Raw genomic sequence first — 24,464 nt, forward strand, 5'->3', positions numbered from 1 at the left:
TTTTGGAGTTGGTTGAAAGTTTCATATACTCGTGTAGGCATCCCTGCACCTTAATACATTTATAATCATTAACTTCCAACCTCCTCCTTATATGAATTTTTTGAAAAAAAATTGTTTTGCCTTTTTATTCTTTAAAGATCCAATAGTGATATGTGGCATCCATTAAAGCCCATTCTTTGTATAAAATGTTGCATGTATTGTTAGTTAGCCAGCTAAATTAATATTTGGGAACATCTGGCTAAATTCTAGCCACCTAATAAGTTAGGCAGCTAAGGGCGTACCTGGAAGGGGTTGAGTTAGTCAGTTAACTTAGCTGGCTAACTGCAATATTCAGTGTTAGCCAGATGACTTAGGAAGCAAAGTCTGGTGAGGTCAAAGAGCTTTCTAAAAGGTGGCTATAGTTAGCCGGCTAACTTTAAGATAGCCACCTATATTCAGTAGTGCGGTTTCACCATTGAATATACCTCCAAAGTCAGCCAGATAAGTTTATATCTAGCTAACTTTGCTAGCTGGACTGTGTCTGTATATGGACTTCTTGGGGTTTTTTAGGGGTTTTTTTTTAGCAATGTTTGGTAACATTATTGCATATAAACAGAATTGATTATATGCAGTCTTTTTACCTTATGCTGCTCAGAAAATTATCTGGTCAATAAATTGGCCTCTTTGATATTGCCTAAGTAGTGCTTGGCTGAAGAATCTATGATCAGACAATATAATACATCTTTTCACTTATTAATTGTTATTTGCACATTTATATGTGAGGCTATGATTATATTTTAGTGATGTGAATACTTACCTAAAGAGTTTGTATACTCTGTCCCTTAAGTTCATCGCATGTATGATTGCCCCTCACATAATCCTGTAATTCTTCAACATTCTCACCAGATTGTTTATTGTGAGTGTGTTTATATTATTTTCCCACGGCTATTTTGTTTTCCAACATAAATTCAGCCACCTCTAATCTAGGCTGCACCTAGGCTCACCAGAATGCATTTCCTACTAGCTGCCATTTTGTTAGTAATGTTCTTGCCTTTGACACAGGAATTTCAAAGTAATTGTATCCCCTTGAAAAGAGTCCAGTGCAACTTTAGCATTTAAGTATAACAAAGGCCCCTTCTGTGGAAATCAAGAGATTTCACCCCCCTTCCCTCCCAGCTCGCCCCAGTGCTTACCCACCTGACAGGTTGGAAACCTCTGCAATACAAGCAGCTCTGGAGGTGCTGTCTCCGTGCTGGTTTATTATCTGACTTACAATGATTCACAGGAATAGATAAATAAGTGAGTTCAATCAAAGTTGCAAACATTCACAGTTGAAGCATGTCATTGTTGGTGAGCCTTTGGACTGAGGCATGATTGACTCATAGCAGGAAAAACCCACTAGGCAGACACACTCAGGGACTGAGTCTAGTCTTCACCCTTACCAACCCCTTTCCCTGCAGGTTGAGCTCTTCGATTCACGGACTGGCAGGACTTAGGTGAGGTCCCAAGGAGCAAGGAAGGTCCAAGGACAGGCCAATGGTCAGGGTTGACAGCATGCAATAAAGTAATATCCCGGGCAGTGGTCAGGGCAGGCAGCATTCATGCAGAGTCAGATACCAGGCAGAAGTCAAGCACAGGAGGTCAGATCAAGGGAGCCAATGGTATAGGGAAGGGAGGAGGCAGGAGAGAACATGGCAAGGGGGCTCAGACAGGGAAGGAAAAGGAGACACAGACAGAGATAAGGACTTGAGTCATAAACAGGATCAAGGCAGAAACACAATCATGACAACAGCAATAACAACATGCACTGCAGAACAGAAGGACCTGTTGCTAAGGCACTGGCTGGTTGCAAGGGACTTCCTTATATACTCATGTAGGATGTGATGTCATCAGCCAGTGCCGCAGGAAGTCCTGCCTGAAGGACCTATAAAAGGAGTTCAGAGCTACAGGAAACATGTTCTTTAGATGCAGCATGATGCTGGGGGGATATGCTGGAGGCACTTCAGATTAGAGGTAAAGGGTGTTACAGAACAAAGCTTAAATCCAGTTCTTGTCAGTTTCCTCAGTAATTTGTTTCCTTGGCAGATCATACAGGGATACTTGAGACACAACTTCTGCTCGCAAGATTAACGCGGAGCTTCATTATCTTCACATCACATAACATGCCATCAATATACACAGGATGAAGAATAAACAGGTCTTCCACTGGGATCCCATACTATCGTTTGGCTCCAAGCCTTCAAAATGCCAGTTTTACGCATCTAAATGCTTTTGAAAATCAGGCCCCAAGTTTGTACCTGAGGCAATGGAGAGGGAAGTGACTTGCTGAAGGTCACAAGGAATGTCAGTAGAATTTGAACTCGGGCTTGAAGTCAGCTGCTATAAGTACTAGGAGATTCCTCCAACACATTTAAGTGTGCATGCTAAAATATTTTTAGCAAAAGTTTCAATGCATAGGTCCCACAGAGTTCACATGCCCATGCTGCAGTTTTAGTATTGTAGCATAAAAGCATAAAAACTTGAAATACAGCATGGTAAGGTTGGCTGTGATGCACAAGGTAGTTAATGCTGTCTTACATTACATAGGCATGCTGTACTTCTGCCACAGGCCAGTTCACAGAATGTTAGCAATATAGGTGGCGTGGCTTGTTCTAATTTATGGAAATTGTGACCTTTACGCCTATTCTGGCATTCTGAGATAGGCACAGTCCATGAAGGAAATGAAAGATCCTACAGTAATCGGCTTTAAATCACTGGACCGGACAATCTGCTAATTTTGAGGAATGGGTCAAAGGTACTTATTAACAGAGGTTACTGTGTGGGCAGAATATTTGACATTTGTGCATCAGCTGTATTTTCCCTATGTTTGCTCTCTGCCTACAAATCATGTCAGTTAATCAGGGGCTTCCTTGGGCCCAGGGTGGGCGTGAGCCTCCCTGCCTTTCCCCATGACCTCTATTCCAGTAAATCCATCAAACAGTTCCTCCAGCAAGTTGGTTTCTCTAATGCTGCATGAATAAACTGACTCCCCTGTCTGAAGGGGTATGTGGGGTCACGTTATTCACTGAGGTATGATTAAAGCAATTAGTTAAAATCACCCAAGCAATAGACTACAACTAGTGGCTCTTGGTATTATATATTTTATACTGTTGCATCTATCATATAGGCTCTAGCCTGCAAAACTGGAATTTAAAATAACTGTCATATGCATATTCAGCACAGTGTCATTCACAATACAGCTAGTGCAAACAGTGTGAAGAATTGATCTTATTCTTAACCCCCTCTATCTCTTAACCCCCTCTATCTCTCTTTATTTCTTACAATCCCAGTTCATTGGCCCTTGTTAATTGTAACTGCTTCTTTTCATCACGTTTTATTATGTTTTTTGGTTGTATTCTTCGCACCCCTGTTTTCTGTAAACCGACATGATGTGAACGAGTTCATGAATGCCGGTATAAAAAAACCTTAAATAAATTAAATAAATAAATCTTACTTTACAATGGAAAATACCTAATCCAGCCCTGTGCATTGCCAATTTTAGAGCCAGTGACCTCTTCCCTTATACATTAAAGTTGTGCTTCTCAACCCAGTCCTCGTGTTTTCAGGATATGAATATGTATGAGGTAGATCTATATGCACTGCCTCTATTGTAGGCAAAAATATCTCATGCATATTCATTGTGGATATCCTGAAAACCTGACGAGCTACGTTTGTCCGAGGACTGGGTTGAGAACCTCTGCATTAAAGGGCAAGCTTTCAAAAGCTTATTCCTAGAATCTCTGCACCTAATATAAAACACTAATTTCGGTTGCACTACAGCTGGAAACTGCATGCACATGTTTAAGATTCAGAAATGTGGGAACGCAGCAGACATGCTCCTCACATGGCCATTTTGCGCCGTCGTTCGATATCACCTAGGTATGCGCACATATTTTTTAACCACAGTATAAGCTGATATTCAAACACGATGTACATGGGAGCGCTGTGATTAAAAAACCAGCCAGGTTCGTGCATGCTTCTGTGCCCCAAGTACTCGGCTCGCTAGGCCCTTGACATAAAAATGTAAGGCAGCGGAAATAACATGGAAAAGTCCGCATAGAAGAAAGACGATCTCTAACAGCAATGAACAGCTGCCTCATTCACAGCACACAACTCATGTCCTAAATGATTACTCATATTTACAAATAAGTATATATAAGTGTGTGTGTATATATGTTACAATAAGACATTTAATTCAGAATATGGTGTGCAACCAAAGGTGGCATTTATTCAAAGCTTCAAAACGTCAATCTCAGAGAACTCAGTCCCCTGATGGCTGCATTGGGAGGGACCCACGGGAAACAAATTACCAAACAAATGAAAACATCTATACGGAAAACAAAGAATAAACAGTCAGAACAGCAAGAGCAACTAGGAGTTGAGAAGAACGAGCATAAGAATACAATACCAAACTAATGTTCACTGAATACACTTGAATAGTTTTCAAAGTTTGTAGAATCAAGGCGTCCTAATGAACAACAGACACAATAGGATGCAAAGGAACATGTGAAAAATTGAGGGGTGGATTATAAAAGAAGCACATGCACACATGGACGTGCTGATTTTATAACATGCATGTGCCAGTGTGCGCATGTTATAAAATCCATGGGCCGCGCACGTTTCCCCGGCACAGCAGCAAATGGCCGCTGTACCAGCTGCCTCCAGCCCCACCCTTCCCTGCCCCCGGACTGCCCCTTTCTCTGGGCCCGGCACTTCAGTGCGTAACAGGGGTTACACGCGTGGCCAGGCCCTTTTGAAAATGTGCGTGGTGTGAGCAAGGCCTGGCCACACGTGTAACACCTGTTTTTTACGTGCTGCATTTTAAAATCTACCCGTATATGAAAAAAAGCTGACTATAAGGATTCTCTTTTTCACTCAATGCACAATTAAGCTCTGGAATTTGTTGCCAGAGGATGTGGTTAGTGCAGTTAGTATAGCTGTGTTTCAAAAAGGATTGGATACGTTCTTGGAGAAGTCCATTACCTGCTATTAATTAAGTTGACTTAGAAAATAGCCACTACTATTACTATAAACAGTAATATGAAATAGACTTAATTTTTGGGTACTTGCCAGGTTCTTATGGCCTGGATTGGCCACTGTTGGAAACAGCATGCTGGGCTTGATGGACCCTTGGTCTGACCCAGCATGGCAATTTCTTATGTTCTTATGTTCTTTTGTACATACCAAGAACATTGTATATAGACAAATGGAGTGTCTGAAGAGATACTATTCTGAGGTTTATAATTATGTAAACAAAACAGAGAACCAAAAATAACAAACGAAATATACAGTAAGAAAACAGTGGCTGTAAATGAGCAATAAAACAAAAAATATACCCACTAAATAAAAAGGCTTATAGAAGTCAGAGTGCCGAGCAAGGCTGCTGAATGTCTGCTGCAACTTAAAACCCACTAATACTTAAAGGGGAGAGTAGCCTATCAATAGGAGCGTGAGGACCTGAAAGAGGACTTAAGAGTGTATTATAACTGGAAGGCAGACCTGAAAGGGAACTTAGCAACCTAAGAAGGAACCAAAGGGAGAATATCCAAGAAGCCCCAACTCTTGCCTGCTACCATACGCGGTATCTACCTGGCCCTTAGATATGTATATATATATATTCTTATGTCAATTTTAAGCTTCTAACATAAGATAACATAGTAATGACGGCGGAAAAAGACCAAATGGTCCATGCAGTCTGCCCAACAAGCTTCTTATGGTAGTAATTACCTTATTTTAAGTTGCATCTCTGACAGAAAAGAGTTGATATTTCTTTCTGATTAAGGAACTTGTAAAAGGCACATGTATTCCACATGTAAAGTTTTGTGGCTCTCAACAGGATATCCTGAGTACCTCCTGCCTTTTAGCAAGCAGGAATAGGGATCTAAATTGCTGCAGTGTTTGACTTGGAGTCCATAATGCACCATTCCATAAGAAACACTACACACTATGCAAGTATTTTATTGTTTTAATTTTTATTAAAACAAAGCAAAACACTTAAGGGAAACTTAATAACTCTTACACTATTTTTTTAAGGAGAAGCTGCGATTAGTAACATTATGTCCACAGATTTTGCAATAAAGTGTTTAGATTTTCCAAAGTTTTCTGAAAATTAACATCACAGTCAATCATATATGTCATCCCTCATTCCTTCCTTAGCTGGATAGCAGTAACATCATAATTTAATTCTGAAAGCAAGCTGCCCTTCCATGTCTCAGGTTTCCCCAGAAAGGAACAAAATATCCCATGGTGATGACATCATGGGTTGTTTGGGCAGGAAAGCAAAGTGTGATGTCATCAGGTAAGCAACAGTAGGTTCAATTACGACAGTGCCGGAATGTCTGAGTACCTCTTGACAGGTTTCCAGGTATCTCCGCATTTCATTCCTGGGAGCACTTTGCCCCCACCCCTTTGTATTGGCTACAGCAGGCCCAGATTTTTGGCATAGGTAAGAGGAAATTGCCTAGGATGCCAAATTTTGGAGGCACCTAATATCCAGGCCAAAGAGGATCCTGCTTCTGCTTGCTTTACAGCCATGTGCCGGCTCAGCTTCAAAGGGCATGGCAGTGGTGCTCTGCCTATGGGTAACAAAATCTTAACTCCAGCCCTGAGCTGTAGAGAAACCTATTAAGGAAATATCACAGTGAACTTTACATAAATTAATGCAGCTCGGCAATGTGACAGGCTACAAAAGCAATAGCCTGAAAATCACAGAAGGGTCCCTTGTGTCTAATTGCATAGCTGATGATCGGAGCCAATGCAGACTACCGCAGTTGTGCTGTAACTTATTCACCTGACAGCTTACCATTTTCCACAAGAGTCTGCATTAAAAATACTTTATTTACTAGTTATACAGTCACCTTGGACTATTCAGAATTTCTCTGAACAGCTTACTGCTGAGACACACGGGATATTGTGCACCACCCATTAAAGAGAAGCTCTTAAAACTAGCTTGGGTTTAATTGCGATCACTTGTCAGCTGTTGTCCTTAAAGTCAGTCCTAATCATAAAAAAAAAAAAAAAAGTTGGAGTTGGAGGAAAGAAGGGAGAGGTACTCACTTTGTTTTACCAGCGGCCATACCGGGGGAGAAGCAGCGAACCCGGCCCCAACAGAGGGCCCAGCTGATTCCAGTTACTTCTGATGTCATTAGGGAGGGTCTAGTTGAGAGACCTCAAAACCGGCCCTCCCGTAGTACCTCTCCGAGTTGGAGGAAAGAAAGGAGAGGTACTCACTTTGTTTTACCAGCGGCCATACCGGGGGAGAAGCTGCGAACCCGGCCCCGACGGAGGGCACAGCTGATTCCAGTTACTTCTGGATCTGACGTCATTAGGGAAGGTCCGGTCGAGAGACCTCAAAACTAGCCTTCCTGCGGCGCGCAGTCCACACCGGCGAGCTGCCTAAGCCGCGCATGCTGAAGGGGCGCGCGGCTTTCTATGGATTTTCTTGAATTTGCAATTTGGAATAAAATTTTCATTCTTCTCCCTGTAATCCTCCAACTCATTTGACAAAGAGATCCAAGTTAAATAGAAGCCTACCAGTTGCATGTGAGTAGTACCAGAAGGAACAGTTTAGTTAAATTTTTTTTTTTTTGGAAATGCCTCACTCTGTAAGAAAACGGAGGGCTAAAGAGAAAGAAGCCCTACTGAGTTCTCATGCCTCTGTTCTGGGCCCGATGGACGCACACATACACCGAGGTACATTGGAACCGGGTGAAAGCTAGCTGGGAGAGGGAAGGGAGAAAGGTTTACCCAACCCCTCCCTAGAGTTATGTACCACCTTATCACCGGTAGAGCGGACACCCCTAAGTAACCCTGCAGAGATGAGGCCCCAGACCCAACCCTCTGATTTACTGGAGCAGGGCACCAGCCGAACTACAGGTGATCGAGGGAGAGGAGGAACAGCACAGGCTATTTCTGATCTCTCCATATTTGTTATGCTCAGGCTTGTGAACCCTTGGGCCGATGGGAGGATGGAATACCTTAGGAGGAAGATCCGTAGGTTCTCCCATCGGGTGGCGAGGCAGGAACAGAAGACGTGACCAGCTGACCCTCGGCATTGGAGACAGAGGCGACTGTGGAAGCAGACGAAGAGTCGTGACGTTGAAGGAAGGAAGTGTGTCTTCGCCACTGGAAGTCCGCGGTCCCCCCAGGAGGAGCCCGTAGGGACCCGGACCGCTGGGACTTAGGTGGACCTTTGAGAGGTCAAGAAGTTTGGTGCAAGCACTGACTGGAGCTTCACCCCTGGAAGCCCGCGGTCCCCCCGGGAGGAGCCTCTAGGGACCCGGGCCGCTGGGACTTAGGCAGGCCCTTGGAGACAACGGTCAAGAAGAAGTCCGAGGTCAAGTGCCAGAGGGTCATCGCTTACCAGTCCGAGGTCACAAACCGAGGGATCACCACTTACCAGTCCGAAGTCACACACCAGGAATCACTGCTAGCCGATCCAAAGTCAGGAACCAGGAACACCAAGACGAAACAGGAACAAGGATCCAAAGCACAAAAACTCACCGAAGCAAGCAGACCTGACTAACCACGGAAGTTGCCAAGTCAAGGAATGGTCGGAGGAAGTCTCCTTTTATACTTCCTCTGGCCCGATGGATTGGAATCAGCTGTAGACAATTAAAGAGACGAGGTCCCTTTAATTCTGTTGAGGAGGCGCGGCCTCGGCCTAAGATGGCGGAGGCCATCTTGGATCTCGGGCCGTGGAGGAAAGCTGCTAGCTGCCACGAGGTAGGAGCAGGAACGGCTCCTAACCTGGCGGCTAGCCCGGAGGCCTGTGCCGATGCACGGGGGCACCAGGCACATGAGGTAGGGCAATCTGCCCCGACGCTGCCGCAGCGGCCGCTACAAAGTTCAGGTAGGGGGGCGCGCCCGCGGCTGTCCGCGGGCGCGGAACACAACAATATTTCCATGAGTTACTGGGGGTGGAATCAGAAACACTGCGCAGGAGAAGGATCCTGGAGAGAATTATGTGTTTCCTCAGTTTTTGAAAGCTGATTTGACAAAGCCAGCTGTCATTTCTCTAGACTCAATTTGGGACGCTATTCAGGCATTAAATATAAACATCTACAATCAGATAGCTCCAGTGTATACATATTTGGGAAAAATGGACTTACGTATTGGGAATATGGAAAAAGAAATAGCTGTTGATAAAGAGAGAATTACTAAAGTTAAATTAGATCTGGAGAGTAATTTATCTTTTCAAAATGCTCTAATGAAGGATAATCACATATTGACTAATAAATTGGAAAACATGGAAAATGTATTGAAAGGGAAAAATGTGCGGTTTATTTTATTTTCCTAAAAGCCAGTTTATATCCCCGAAAGAGATGTGGAAAAAATACATGTTAGAAATTTTAAAAATTCCAGACCAAGCTTTACCAGTAACATTGAGAATTTATTACATACCACCTATTAAGGATAACATAGTTATGGATGGTAAAGAGAGAAAAAATACCACTTTAATAGATCCCTTGCAATTAAATTTAACGGAAATACTGGAAACATCCCAGAAAGATCATTGTCCCAGCTACCTTAGTGGTTTCATACCTACTTGAGGCAGATAAAGAATGGACATTAAAACTGGTTTTTTTCGACACAGATTAGAGAGTTTCCTGGGTCTTAAAGTGAATATTTTTCCTGATCTTTCAAAGACCGCCCAAAAAAAACAGGAAACAGTTCTTACTATTGAGACCTAGGGCCTTGGAAATAGGAGCCATGTTTCTCCTAAAATGTCCTTGTAAGTGCCTTATTAAATACCAAGGATTTTCATGTTTTCCTACCACCCAGTCAGCTTACAGCTTTTCTTGTTGGTAAACATTCCCTCCCAGGTAGTTCTTCCCCTATTGAGGGAATGTAAAGTATGATATATAGTCCGCCTTGGGAAATTAAGTACTTAAGTTCAGTATGTAGCTTCCTTTCTTATGCTAATGTAAATTGCAATATACAATTTTTTTTCTTTAGGTTTAAGCCTTGTGATCTCTGATTGTGGACTCTGAATTAGAGATACTAATAGTGTAAGAACTATAAATTCCTGATTGAAATTACAATGTTATATGTTGGAATTATTCATAGAATGTTATGTGTTTGAAATATCTATTATGAAGTATCTCTGTTTTCAATCAAGATTATATTTTCTTGAAGATATGAGTTAAAATTCAATAAAATATAAATTTAAAAAAAAAAAGTTAATGTCAGAAGCAGACTCACTTAATATAATGATGAGTGTGTTGTTTCTCAAATTAAGACCATGGTTCAGGTGAATTCATCAGAGGCTGCCATGTACAGCAATCTCATAGATTCCAGCTCTTCAGTTAGTCCAAAACCGCATGTCTCAGTACATTTTATTTAAATATTTTATTATTTGATCTTTGCAGCTTTCAGTTGCCTCAGACCTCTATGACGGCGCCTGGAGATATATGCAGCGTCTTCCTTTAATGCAGCACTACCATGCAGAAGCACATGCAAATAAATAAATACATATATATATATATATATGAAAATATTTTCACTTGCTCGGTTTTAACCTTCTCACCCATTTAAGTATAGAGTTGGGCCAAAATATCACTAATCACAATTGTCTCAATTTGCAATCCAAAACCTCTCCTGGAACACAGGCGATGTTCATGATCTGAGCTCAGATGTGAGCTGATAAAATAAGAGTACAAATAGTTAAGTCCCAGACCCTTTCAAAGACCAACATATATAGATTATAGATATAGATATCCTGAATTTATTGGCCTCATCGGATCAGGATCCACCTAAGCCTTGTAGCCCAGTAATATGAGTAAATGAATACTCTGTCGGGTGGATTTTAAAAGCCTTGCTCGCGTAAATCTGCCCGGATTTACGCGAGCAGGGCCTTGCGCACCGGCGTGCCTATTTTCCATAGGCCGCCGGCGCGCGCAGAGCCCCGGGACGTGCGTAGGTCCCGGGGTTTTCGGAAGGGGGCGTGTCGGGGGCGTGTCGGGGCGGGGCCGAACGACGCGGCGTTTTGGGGGCGGGACGCGGCGTTTTGGGGGCAGTGGTTTCGGCCCGGGGCGTACCGGGGGCGTGGCCGCGCCCTCCGGAACCGCCCCCGGGTCGGGTCTCAGCGCACCAGCAGCCTGCTGGCATGCGTGGATAAAGGTAGGGGGGGTTTATATAGGGCCGGGGGGGTGGGTTAGGTAGAGGAAGGGAGGGGAAGGTGAGGGGAGGGCGAAAGAGAGTTCCCTGCGAGGCCGCTCCAATTTCGGAGCGGCCTCGGAGGGAACGGAGGCAGGCTGCGCGGCTTGGCGCGCACCGGCTGCCCAAAATCGGCAGCCTTGTGCGCGCCGATCCAGGATTTTAGAGGATACGCGCAGCTATGCGCGTATCTTATAAAATCCAGCGTACTTTTGTTTGCGCCTGCTGCGCAAACAAAAGTACGCGATCGCGCAGTTTTTAAAAATCTACCCCCATATAAACAAATAAATAAGTCCGCACATTGGGAAATAATAGCAGCCCCATCGAGTCTGCTCAGTTAATCCTACCTACTGTGACAACACAGACCTGATGCAACCTCCAGTCATTTCCCTCCCCTCTCCCAAGGGCAGTGCAAAGAATGGTGATTCGGTTCTGCTGGGTCTCTTCTTGCTCTTTTTCATGTGGACCCACCCTCAAACGCTCTCTGTTTCTGCTCACGGTTGCCGGTGTGTCCCCCTCGAGACTCCTCATCCTCGCCTCCCACCTTGGCCATTAGGAACACCAAGACAGAGAAAATGCACCACGTTCTGAGTCATAATGTGCAGTGCTTTGCATGGGCCTTGTTGTCTTTATCAGCTGTTGTATTCTGTGTTCCTTGGGACCAATATCCAAAGATATCTGGGTTATTTAAGTTATCCAGATTATAATTATCTGGATAACTTTGAAGGGATACTCAGGGGCACAGCTATGCCACTGAATATATCCAGATAAGTTTTAGCTAGCCGAATTAGTTATATCTGGCTAACTTAACCGAATAAATCTGAATATTGGCACTTATCCAGTTAATTCTGAATTATCGACACTTATCCAGTTACGTTAACCGGATAAGTAGCGCCGCCCTATCCGCCCATCCCCTGCCCATTATCTATCCAGCTATCTACTTACCTGGATAAGTTACTGATCCGGCTAAGTAGGGTTTCAATATTGGCCTTCCCATCTTTAGTTTGAAGTGCGCCCTGCCTTTGTTCAAGCTGTACGGCAGGGGCTCATGGTATAGTCATTTATTTAAAAAATGCCATTAGTTCAGTGGCTGCTTACAGTTATTTCTCACAACAGCCCCCTCGCCCCCCTCCCCAGACGTCTCAGCACAGGTCCATCAACTACTGTGGTATAAATGAGGGCTTTATCCCAAAGGAAGTGACTAAAGACACAAGTCCACAAAGTACTGACTAACGTAAAACCAAGGTCGAGACGATGATAACGATGATCACGTAAATCAGGAGTGAATTTTCAAAGGGATTTTGCATGTAAATATAGTACCTGTGCATGTAAGTAGCATGTGCTTGCATGCATGCAGTTTCACAAACCTCTAGATTATGTGCATATTTTCGGTTTCAAGCATATATTTTACTGGAGAAATTTATTTATTTATTTATTTAACAGTTTTATATACCGACCTTCATAGTAAATAACCATATCGGATCGGTTTACAATTAACAAGAATAAAAAACTGGGGTAACTATTCAAGTAAACGAAAGATAAACAGTAAGTAGGAATGAGTCAAAGTTACAGTCAACAGGGAAGAGAACTTGGAAGCTTGAAACAAGCTGGAAAGAAGATAAGGTAGGAAATAAATATGAAGTGAAGCCATAGGGCGTACGGGTTAAAGCTTAATGGTGCTTTAACCTGGGAGAGTCAGAGTCCATTCGTGAGTATAATCATCATAACGGGTAAGCGTGAAGGACAACTAGTGATTGTCTGGTGGGTCGGTGAAGGCTTGGTGAAAGAGCCAGGTTTTAAGTCTTTTTCTAAAAGTTAACAGGCAAGGCTCCACTCTGAGACTTGAAGGGATGCTATTCCAGATAGATGGGCCAGCTATCGAAAAAGCTCTGTCTTTGGTCATCGAGAGGCGTGAAGCTTTAGTAGGGGGAAATTTCAGGGTGCCTTTGAGAGTATCTCTAGTTGGTCTGTTAGAGGAGTGGAGTTTGAATGGGATTTCCAGGTCGAGTTGAAGATGATGATGGATAGTTTTATGAATTACGGTGATTGATTTGTATAGAATTCTGAAATTAACTGGTAACCAGTGTAGGTTCCTGAGGATGGGAGAGATGTGTTCGCTGCGGCTGGTACTGGTCAGCAATCTCGCAGCCGCATTTTGTAACATCTGCAGTGGTTTGGTAGTGGATTTGGGAAGGCCTAGGAAAAGGGCACTGCAGTAGTCTATTTTGGCGAACAGTAGCGCTTGGAGGATTGTCCTGAAGTCGTGGAAGAATAAGAGTGGTTTAAGTCGTTTTAGAATCTGTAATCTGAAGAAACAGTCTTTGGAGGTTGTGTTGACCATTTTCTTAAGGTTTAGACGATTGTCTAGTATTACCCCAAGGTCTCTAACCTGCTTGCAAGTAATGTGAGAGATGTGTGGAGATGGTGGGGAGATATTGATTTCGTTTGAGGATATGTGGAGCAGCTCTGTCTTGGAGGCATTGGGCAATAAGGGAGGCTGGGGCATTCTGGCATTGGGTTAGAAAATAATATACGCAGCTGTTTCTGTTTTGCAAGAGATAGATGCATAGACTTTTGCAGGCTTGTCTGCACACTTTTACGCCTGCTAATTGGACATCTGTTATCTGCAGTTTTTGGGTGGGAGGTCTGGGTGAATTGATGAGGGCTCAGGGTGAAATGGGTCAGTGGACTGGAGAAGGACTGGGTGAACTGGTGGAGGAGTTGACGAATTGATGATTCCAAATATTCACGCAAGTATTTTCAAAATGGTCCATGCCTCTGCATTTAATTCCGGCTATTTATTTGTGCAGTGCCACAATTATTTTGTGCACAAAATATTCATGTATATGCCTATAAAATAGATAAAGAAAATATGTATTTCATTGCATTGGAAATACAGAAAAATTATATGCATGTACTAAAAGAAGGGATGGTAATTTTTAAACCAGCACGCATACGTTGGTCCACACATTATAAAATAGTCTGGCTGCATGCACGTGTGCCAAACTTTAAGTGACTGTGCTCATGTGCACACAAATCCCACTTCTACCATGTAAATTGGGGGATTTTAAAAGGGGGCACATGCCGACGCCATTCCCAGTTTTCCCAGTTCGGCCCCAGTTTGCCCAGTTAAGAGATAGGTCCTCCAACCCCCCCCCCCCCCCCCTAGTTTAATAGCCTTCACTCCCCCTAGTTAACCCTAACCCTTAAAACCTCCCAGATCTGCTTAGTTTCTTTAAATTTTAATTTACAGGTCATCTATAGCAGAAGTAAATTAGGTGGCAGGGGACCTCGGCGCATGCTGGAGTATTTACACACACACATCTCAGGTTCACGCCCTGAAACACCCAAACCCCGCCCCCTTTTTAAAACTTTTTAGATGTGGGCACTGCGGGACACATGCGTGTATCCTGGCGGCTTATAAAATCCTCTCTGCGCACGCAAGCTCAGCCTATGTGCGCATCTCCTAATTTTTGCGCAAGCCAGGCTTTTAAAATTCACCTCTCTGCCTGTACTTTTGAAGCAGAACTATGTGGGGATTCTTTACTAAACTGTGCAGCTCCTGCCGCACAGTTTAGAAAATACTGCGTTAATCTCCGCGCCTCCAATAAAGTGCCAGACGCTGTACTGCTGAGAGGTGCGAACATTCAGCTCCCTGAATCCTGCGCCCGTTTTGCACCTGAAAATAACGGGACTTCTGGCTTTCATCCATCCACCTGGCGCAATTCGTTTCTACCTGAGCAAAAAAAAAAAAACCAAACCGTGGCCAAACCTTTTGGAAAGGCCTCCCCCCGGCTCTTTCTCGGACCCCCCCAAGCCAGGCCTTGGCTGGTTGGTAGCGATCGGGAGATCGCCTGCTCCTGGGAAAGAGAACAGGAGCTCTCCCTCCCTCCCTCTCTGCAGGCTGGGGCTGGGCTCTGCTCCAGGAAGAGCCGGGGAGGGGAGGGCAGGGGAGGGGAAAGCGTTAGGCAGCGCCGCGCCGGGGCTGCGAGCGCTCAGAGCTGCGGGAGCCTCCGTCCGGACCGAGCGTGAGTGGCGCTTATTTCCCCGCAGCGCTGCTGCCTTTCTCCTCAGACCCCCCTCGGTGCCAAAATCCGCAGCCTCCTTTGCGCCCTTTCTAAAGTTTGGGGGGGAGGAGGGGGGGTGATGAAACCCTCTCCCTTTCTCTCTGCTCTCCCCGAGCCTGGGAGCGCTCCGCCGGTACCGGATGGGTCCCCCTCACCTGCACCGCCGCGCTCGGTCCCAGCTCGGATCCATCCCTCCCCGGTCCGGCTCCGGGTCCCTTTCTTCCTCGCTTTCCGCCTCGCGCCCTCCCCCTCGGGCTCCGGTTGAAATCAGAGCCGTTCTCTTTATTTACAAGATTCTCATTTATTTAGTCAGATTCCCACTTTTACGGGCACTTCGGCTCGGATTACGTTCAGGAACTTTAGCTATTTCCCTGTCCCCGGTGCTAAATCGCCTTTCAGCCACTGGCAGGCTCCTTGCAGAATTTTTCGAACTGAGGGTTTCCCCCTTTTTTTTTTCCCCATCTCGCCTACTAATTCTTGGCAATTTGGGTGGGGGCCAGGGGAGGGCGAGGGTCTCCAAGTGTCCTCAGGTAGCTCTGGATTTCAGTTATTGACGATGAATGCACTTCTATGTCTTTATTCCTGAACTAGGAAGGGCAGGCAATAAATGCTCTCAAATAAATAAATAACCGCGTTTTCCCGATGCTTTATTTCATCTGATATTTTTCATAGTTGCCTGTGGATGGCTTTGGGTTAAACGTCCTTCAAGGAAGCAGCATATCAATGTTAACCTTTCTCTCTGCAGGCAGAGGACTCTGGCAGGACTCCTGTGGCGGACGGGGACCGCGAGGCTGCAGGCAGATTTCTTTGAGCCGGGTCCCGCTGGCGCTAGCAATGGTCGGTCACCTGCACTTACAGGAGATGGAAGACAGCTTGAAAGAGAAGAACCGGGAAGGCTTGTTGGACAGCCCGGACTCCGGACTCCCACCCAGCCCCAGCCCGCCTTTCTACTCCATTGCCCCGGGTCTCGGGGAGGGCAGAGCCGGGGGCGGCACCCCTCCCACCCATCACTCGGGCCATGGCTACAGGATGGACGCCAAGGAGGGCACAACGGTAAGACCCTCTTCCATTTCCTCTCCGGCTTCCTTTCAGGTGCTTCTCCGGTGTTGCGTCTTAGCTGCTGGTTCCTTCGGGAGGGAGGGTGGCTGGAGCGGGGCTTACATGAGGAATTATGCCGCTCGGGCCACATCCATCCCAAAGGGTTCCGCCCACCCACCCAGTGAAGATGCAAAACACTCAAGAGCTTTCGGTTTTACGACATTGGCAACATTCATATTAATAACGCAGATGAATGCAGTGGTTTTAGAGGGATGCGAGTGGGCTTGGGTAGGCAGCAGGGGGCAGTGGGCACTCATGGATAGGTTTAGATCCCTACGGGGCATTGAGCACTGGGCAATAATTGCTGAGGGGGTGGTTATTGTAGGGTGAGCTCTAACCACTGGGGGCCGTGGACTTTGTGCTGAAAGCAGTGTGCGCTGGGTGGGGAATCCTTGGGCAGTAGATAGTGATGTGGGTATTATGTACTAGGCAAGGGTATTGTGTGGTGTATTGGGTAGGACTGATGAAACCTTCCCATCTGGAGTCTGATTTATTCACGAGGTTGGCTCATCCTGACTTTGAGAACAAAGTATCATTGTTGTTGCCCTGTTATTGTCTGCTGGAATACGTACAAATAAGGGTCAACAAACAAGATGTGGGGGAAGGCTTTTTTTTTTTTTTTCATTATTGGACTGCCTCAGCTCCCTTCATCAGGTCCGGGATGTATCGGACGGGAAACTTAGGCTGCACACAGTGCACTGCTCATTTTGGAGGAAGCTGAACCCTGAGTTTGTGCAGAGTTAATAGGGGGGGACTTGAGTTAGCCAAAGTGAGGTATATACATTTAGTGTATTTGAAATGAAATGATCACATCATTGTTTATTTTAAATAAAGACTGCGGGGGGCGGGGAGGGGGGTGATGCTGGCGGTGTCTGTGGTAGGGCGAGGAGGCCGCTGTGCTAATCTTCTCACCTATGCTAGTGCTGATACCACAACTGGTTACTGGAGTTGGTCAGGCAGGTGTCTTAATTCTGTAGTCGGTGGATTTCTACTGTGAACGCAGAGCATTGCATTGTTTTACAAGACTGCTATGGGCAAACCCAGATCCTGCATTATATTTGGGTTTGTTTTTTTTTATTATTTATGGTTGGTGGTGCCCCACTAGACTTTCCAGATGTCTCCCTTTTAATAGAATGATGCTAGCAGAGAAGTAAAATGATGATAGCACAGAGCTGCGAACGTGGACACCAAGTTCATTTTCCCTGTCCATCGCTGACCTTGAGCAAATCATGTCACAATAAAACCAACATGGATACAGAGCGATACCCTGCAGGTGGTCAGGCTTGTGTGACTGACAGCTGGGAGATAACCCTGAGCCAGAGCAGCACAGACAGTAATAGCTGGGCAGACTGGGTGAGCCTGATGCACCATCATGTTCTGCACGGCTATCTTACGTTGCTTTACTTCCCTCGGATTTAGATTGGAAACTCTTCGGCTCTGGGACATATTAACCATGCGACGTATCATGCACAGTACAGCGTGTGCCGATGTCACAGAGTAAGCTGATGAATATTATTATCAGCTCTTTCATGCAAGCCCCGCCAGTGGATGGCTTTCAGAGTTCTTTTTCTGGTTTATATTTTAGTCTGTTGCCAGAGAAACCAAGCAATATATTTCAAATACGGCTTGGGATTTATGACCAAAGGTCCTGTGAGACAATGGCTGTATTTATGAAGGTGACTGAGGTGACTTTGTGGCACGTCTGCTGGTGGTGTTTTATTTCATTAATGTAGAACTGTTTGGGGGTATTTTTGGGCCACAGTTTCCACCTCCTCCAGCTTATTCAGAACCGACATCTATTGGGTTACACCTCCAGGTGTCCCCCCGCCCAGGTTTTGTATCTCCTCCCAACTTTGTCCTAAGAGTGGCTTCCTATAAAACCGAGTTACGTGGTCCCCAAGTTTGGCCACCAGGTGTCACCACTGAGCAATGACTGAGACTTCCTGTCCCCGGGGTAGGGGCTGAAAATGCAGCCTTTGTAGTAGGTCTAAGTTTCGTAACTCATAATCTTTTATATTTTATTAATATCTTGGAAAATAATTGTTGTTTTTTGTTTTGTTTTTTTTTTTGCAGCTGTAGCAGCTGCATCAACTCTGCATTATCAGTTCAGCATTAATAGGGGCTGACCCAGAGGCCCAGCATGAAAGGCTTCTGGGGTCTGCTCCCCAGGCTGATCAGGGCTGGGGTTGCCACAGAAGCAGTTGGCACTATAAATCTGACAGAGACTACTGCCAATGAAACTAGCATCCCAAAGGAAAAGGAGAAATTAGAACTACGTGATAAAAAAAAACAAACAAAAAACCCAACACATTTTGAATCTGGCTTTTATTTATATTCTCCTTTTTGACACTTCAAAGTGGATTATATGCAAGTACTGGGGGTATTTTCCTATTACCAAAAGGTTTAGGATAAGTTTGTACCAGAGGGTAGAGGGAGTTGCTCACAATCACAAGGAGCAGCAGTGGGATTTGACGCTGGTTCGCCCGGTTGATAACTCACTGCTCTACCTATTAGGTTACTTCTCCAATCCTACCAGCATGCAAAACAAAACTGGAGCAGTTGCTGATTCACTGAGTGCGCTGAACGAGAGAAGCATTATTTGCTATCGCTTAGATTCTCTTCAGACCTGTATTAACCTCTACTGAGCTGATGCGTAAATGCGCGTTGAGATTAGGTTTACAGCATTATGGCTCTTTAGAAAACCCTAATATATGAGGATTCTTAAGCAGCAGGGTGGTTTCATTTGCTGAAGATACATTTTACAGTTGCAGACCTTTTAATTAAATAGAACAAAAGAAAGTAGAGTTTTGTGTGTTTACACTGGAAATTGCTCAGGGCATGGTGGGAGCCTTAAGCAAAACTCTTTCACCATTCTCCTTAGCTGGTGGCCATTGGCCTTGGGACAGAGGCCCTCTTCATCTCAAGCTGCTCTGTGCTGGTTATGCATCCACAGTCTGCAGTGGTTAGGAGAAATGCAAGCAATGCAATAACTCCAGCCCAGCAACTTCTGTGTGTACAGTTCTCATTGAACTGGGCAGTCGGTCAACAGATTTTACATCTGTGCAAAGTAATCACAGGGGTTTTATTGTAAATATTTGCAGCTGCAAAAAAAAAAAAAAAAAAAGCAGGCCTGGATTTGTCAATAGGCAGACTAAGGCTTGTGCATAGGGCGGCAGTAATCCGGGGGCAGTAGGCTGGCTGAAGATTTATTGTCTTTCTGCTGTGCTGGATCTCATTCAGCAAAAAAAACAAACCAAAAACAGCCCTCTGGTTTCTGTGCCAGCTCCTCCCCTCCTCGCCAACCTGTAGGGAGCAAGCAGGGAGGAGTGAGCCTGGAACAAATAGAGCAGAGCACAAAAAAAAAAGGTAGTCCAGTCCAGCCCCTCTCCTCCTGTCATTCAAAAACAGTGGGGAGGGGAGCCTGGCACAGAGAGCAAAGAGGATCATTTTGGGAAGGTTAGGAGGGGCTGAGTGGGATCACTGAGGGGTGAGGGATGAGAGGGGATCAGCTGGGGGGTGTCTGTGTGAGAGAAAAAAATGGGTGGGGGGAAGGGAGAGATGTTTGTATGAAAACAGAAGGGATTGGAGTGTGTGTGTGTCACATTGGGTAGGAGTTTAGAGAGAGGATACAAGAGAATGCAGGATCGAAATACAGTGGGGACACTTGCCTATCATGGATTAACTCCCATATCTTGAAAGCACCTTTCCTTCCTCCGACTCTAACACCAAGGTTGCACATAAGACAGGTCGGACAATGTGAACAGCTTGTCTATTTTTTTGATGAGAAAATCCCTAAATTATGTAATGATTTCTCTTTGATTAATATTGTGCAATCTATTGAGAAGAGAATGGATGTGGCTTTGTTTGGTCAATTTACTTCTGTTTAGATATTAGCAAAAATGAACTCTTCTTCATGCCTTTTAAATCCAGTTTCAGCTGGATTGTTAAAATTCTTACAAGAAGTTGTCATCTGAGGGCTCTCTCTATTCCTATTTCACCGAAACATGCCTCTCTTTGCCCAGTTTTGAAAAAATATTGATGATCCCACAGCACTATCCAGGCATCGCCCTAAATCTTCCTTGTTGTTTCTTGCAAAGGTCATTGGAAATGTTGTCCTGGCTCAGCTGTCTGACCATCTTGATAACCATTCAATTCTAGATCAGCAGCAGTTTGGTTTCAGGAAATATTTCAAAACGAAACCTTACCATTGTCCACCTTGGACATGATCCGACATGGCTTTGAAGAGGGTTCAAAATTTGTCATGATCTTCTTAACGTCTCAGCCACATATGATATCCTTAATCATTAGATGTCATTAGTTGGGCTCCAAGAGATCTGAATAGCCAGCAGCTTATTAGAGTGGTTTAGTTTCCTCTTGAGAGACCGCAGTCAGCAGGTATCACTTGCCCATTCAATGTCTTCATGGCATGCCACATTGTTGGCAAAATTATTCATAAGGGAGTTTGGTATATCTTGAATAATGTTGCCGATAGTGTGGCTTTGGTCTTGGTGGCAACTACGAGATCTATGCCGATGATATTCAATTTTTCATTCCCCTGCAAACAGCTTGGATTGACAACATTGGTTTTATCTCCATCTGCCTAGTTGGCTTGACTATAATATGCTGACAAATATTGGGAAACTGAAATTATCATTCTGAACAGATTTCCACCTGATGATGCCCTAGCTACATTTAAATTTGAGGGGCATGAGATTCCTATTGGGAGGCAGGTGCGAAACCTTGGAGCCATCTTTGACTTGGACTTGTCAATGAGGGCTCATATAAAAACTTTATAAAATCTGTTTTTTATAAACTTTGTATACTGCAAAGATTGAAACCATTATTAGAGATGGGGGATTTTCAATCAGGTCTCCAAACTTGAATATTTCGAGGAACTGATTATTGGAATTTCTTATGCATTGGACTACAATCAGAGCATTACAGATTCTTCATAAGTGGTGCTCAGAAATACGATCATATTACTTCTGTTCTGTACTCCTTACATTGGTTACCCGTTTACTGGAAACTCAAGCTCAAGGTTACTATGCTGATCTTTAAATTACTAAATAATACACCGACACCCTGGCTCTCCCCTCTTTATGGCGTATATACAACCTTACAGAGGAAGGGCAGAGTAAACAGCACACACACATAGATAAATAGCAATAAAAGTAATGTGTGGCAAATAATCTACTGGTCAATAATAGTTAACAGCAAAGACTTTTTATTTTGCCTACGCACACATCAGTTGTGCATAATACTCTACTCATAAATAAATAAATTGTAATATGTAATCAAAGGACCCCAACATACAACCCTATACAAACTTTAAGATCCGCTAATAAAAGTTTTCTTGAGGTCACCTGCCCTCGATTGGCGCAGCTTAGTCGGGAGCGGGCTTTCGGAGTGGCTGGCCCTATACTATGGATTTCTCATCCTGAACAACTTGTGGTTCACAAGCAGCTCTGGTGCTTTAAAAAGGCCTTAAAACATGGCTTTATAAGCAGGCCTTTGAGGAGAGTAATGGACTGCCTGTATTCTGTTGGTTATTGAGGTTTCAGATTATCTGTTTGATCACCTCAGCCCTGTTATTTAATAGATCAGCTGTTGTCATCATTTTCTGGTAACTGATGTCTCATTTTAATGCTTTGTGTTGTCGTCTTGCTTATGAAAGTTTTATTGCTCCCTGTGTGAACAATGGAATGGCCGGTTATAAATCATTTTAAATAAAATAAATGTCTCCCTTCTGACCAGATCCTGGAGCCCCCACCCCCCTTCTACTTCCTGTCCTCAGTCCCAGAGCCTCCCTCCTTGGCCCTCCAGCCAAGATTCGTAATCGTTCCCATATCCCATCCCCAGTCTTCTCACCACCCCCTAGTCCTCTCCCCTTTCATGGTCCTCCTCCTTCCTCCCCCCACCTGCTCCTTCTCTTCTCCCTATCCATGAGATCTTCTCCCTGTACTGATTATTCCCATCCCTAAAAAGACATTAAATTATACAGACACAAAAGATCGGAAAACTACTTTATGATGTAAAATCAAAGATCGAAATAATTATCGATGTGCTTCAGAGTTTTAAAATTTCTGCCACAGAATCTACCTCCCGAGCTGGCACAGGAACCTTCCACTGGCTGTTGTCTGACCTTCTGGGGGCGAGGGGGGAGTGGCAGCAGCCACAGAGTCTAGGGGGCAGCAAAACCCTACAACTGGCGCTGTGGAAAAGAAGGGGAGGGGGTCAGAAAGCTGCTGGTACCACCACACTTTTTCAGTTGCCAGAACTCCAGAGAACAGGCTGAGCTGAGATTTGGTGGCAACGTGTGGCGTGATTGGCCTCTCCTAGACGTGGCTGATTGTGTGGTCACCCCCTAATAATCAAGCAGAGGCAGCACGGGCAGCTGGTGGGTTTGTAGGCAAGGCTGAATATAAAAGGTCCAGTTTATCTTTTCGCTTAACTTGTGGTTGGGAAAAGGAAATACCCTTACTGAAAAATGTTCTTTAAAATTCCTGTTGAAACAATCTGTGAAAGCTTCTATAGCAATCCTTTTTTTTTTTTTTTTTTATTAAGGATGGCCTGTAAACACCTCCATGAAATTCTGTAACAGTATAACATTTCCATGGAACCACACCAAAACTGCATGGAGACTCTAGAGAGGATACTTGTACATAACCAGCGTTGGACAGGATCTCTAGAGCAGTAGTAGGAAGCTCCAGTCCTAAGGGGCCGAATGCAGATGTGGTTTTCAGGGGTCCATAATTACATACATTTGATCTTAGAACTCAGTTACATTTGTACATTTAGCAATCCCGAAAACCAGTCCTCTCAAGGACCAGAGTTGTCTATCCCTCCTCTACTGGAGAAATTTTCTTTGTAAAAAAACTTTTTTCTTTATTTGTATTTTTGTTATTAAGGCAAAAAAAAAGCCAAACCTCATTCAAAATGTATTCAGCTCTGCTCTGTTTAATTATAATGAGAGGATTTGATCAGGAACATAAGAACATAAAAACATAAGAAATTGCCGTGCTGGGTCAGACCAAGGGTCCATCAAGCCCAGCATCCTGTTTCCAACAGAACAGATCAGGGCTTTCTGATCTTGTTCTGCTGATCTCACAGCCGGGTAGGTGTGATGAATATGCATCAGAGAAATCTGTATATACTGGGTCTCCAGTGCATTCATTGCAGATGCTCCGAAAACCCAACACGCTGGGGATGGTCACCAAGACAGGTTTGAGACGCTCTGACTTAGATAACACTCTCATCGCAGGGGTTCTCTTTAAGCCTTCATAGGTAACACTCACATAATTCTTTCTGAAAGATTGTGTTCCCTAAGGCAGGCACTTATAGATCTCATTACAAAGGAGTATAATAGTCTGCAAAAAAAGTGCCAGACTGGTGGTGCTCTCTTGCACTTCGTCAAGATTTGATCATCATTCGTTCTGATTTGCTGGCGTTAAGTGGCCATTTTTTAAGATTAGAATTACAAAGAAATATTGCAAGGCAAGTAAAGTTGCCGACGCTGAGGGCTGTTAGTAGCCCCATCAAAATCCCCTTGCAATCTGAAGATCCTCCCCGGGACCTTCAAGCTGCCAGACATCTTTTGATTGGCAGGGAATATGTCCCACCCACTTTTATGTGCCATCTGCATTTATTATGCATTCCCACGATTAACTCTGGCTGTGATGGTAACTTTCAAACAGCCGCGCGGGGGCACTTGTGCGTGCCTACGCCGGCTTGCGCCCAGAGACATGGCCGTCTTGCAACGGACGCGCGTAAGACATAGAATCAGCCTTACGCACTTATTGCGGGCACCGTTTTTTTTTTTATAGACGTGCGCGTGTGCGCTAATGCCAGTTCTGTCGCGTACGCAGGGGGATTTTTATCATGTACGCGCGCTGACGCAATTACCCGTTTCCCCAGTTCATTCCCAGTTGGCCCAGGTAAAGGAGAGGACTTCCTAACTCCCCCGGTTAGTATGCCTCCCTCTTACCCCCAAGCCTCAAAGCCCCGTAACTAGCCTGCCTTTTTGGGGTCATTACTTACATTGCCTTCCACAGCAGAAGTAAAGTTACGCGGTACGGAAGCCCAGCGCGTGCTTGTGCACGTGAAGACTTCTGCCCATATTTCATG

General features: G+C 44.6%; 1 protein-coding gene across 3 annotated transcripts in view; it reads left to right on the forward strand.

Moving 5' to 3' along the window:
- Nucleotides 1-7,215: 7,215 nt before the first annotated feature.
- The window catches only part of RFLNA (refilin A), a 35,982-nt gene continuing 18,733 nt past the window's right edge, over nucleotides 7,216-24,464 (forward strand). Inside the window, exons 1-2 of one of the 3 annotated variants that reach the window (XM_029619597.1) lie at nucleotides 7,216-7,560; nucleotides 15,988-16,295. In XM_029619597.1, coding sequence (XP_029475457.1) covers nucleotides 16,077-16,295 — 219 coding nt within the window. In that variant the 5' untranslated portion in view covers nucleotides 7,216-7,560; nucleotides 15,988-16,076. Of the gene's footprint in view, nucleotides 7,561-15,137; nucleotides 15,204-15,282; nucleotides 16,296-24,464 lie in introns of those variants that run through there. The other 2 variants (XM_029619596.1, XM_029619595.1) reach the window with 2 other exon arrangements.

Source organism: Rhinatrema bivittatum, chromosome 11 (genome assembly GCF_901001135.1).
Source record: "Rhinatrema bivittatum chromosome 11, aRhiBiv1.1, whole genome shotgun sequence".
In the NCBI taxonomy this organism is placed as follows: domain Eukaryota; kingdom Metazoa; phylum Chordata; class Amphibia; order Gymnophiona; family Rhinatrematidae; genus Rhinatrema; species Rhinatrema bivittatum.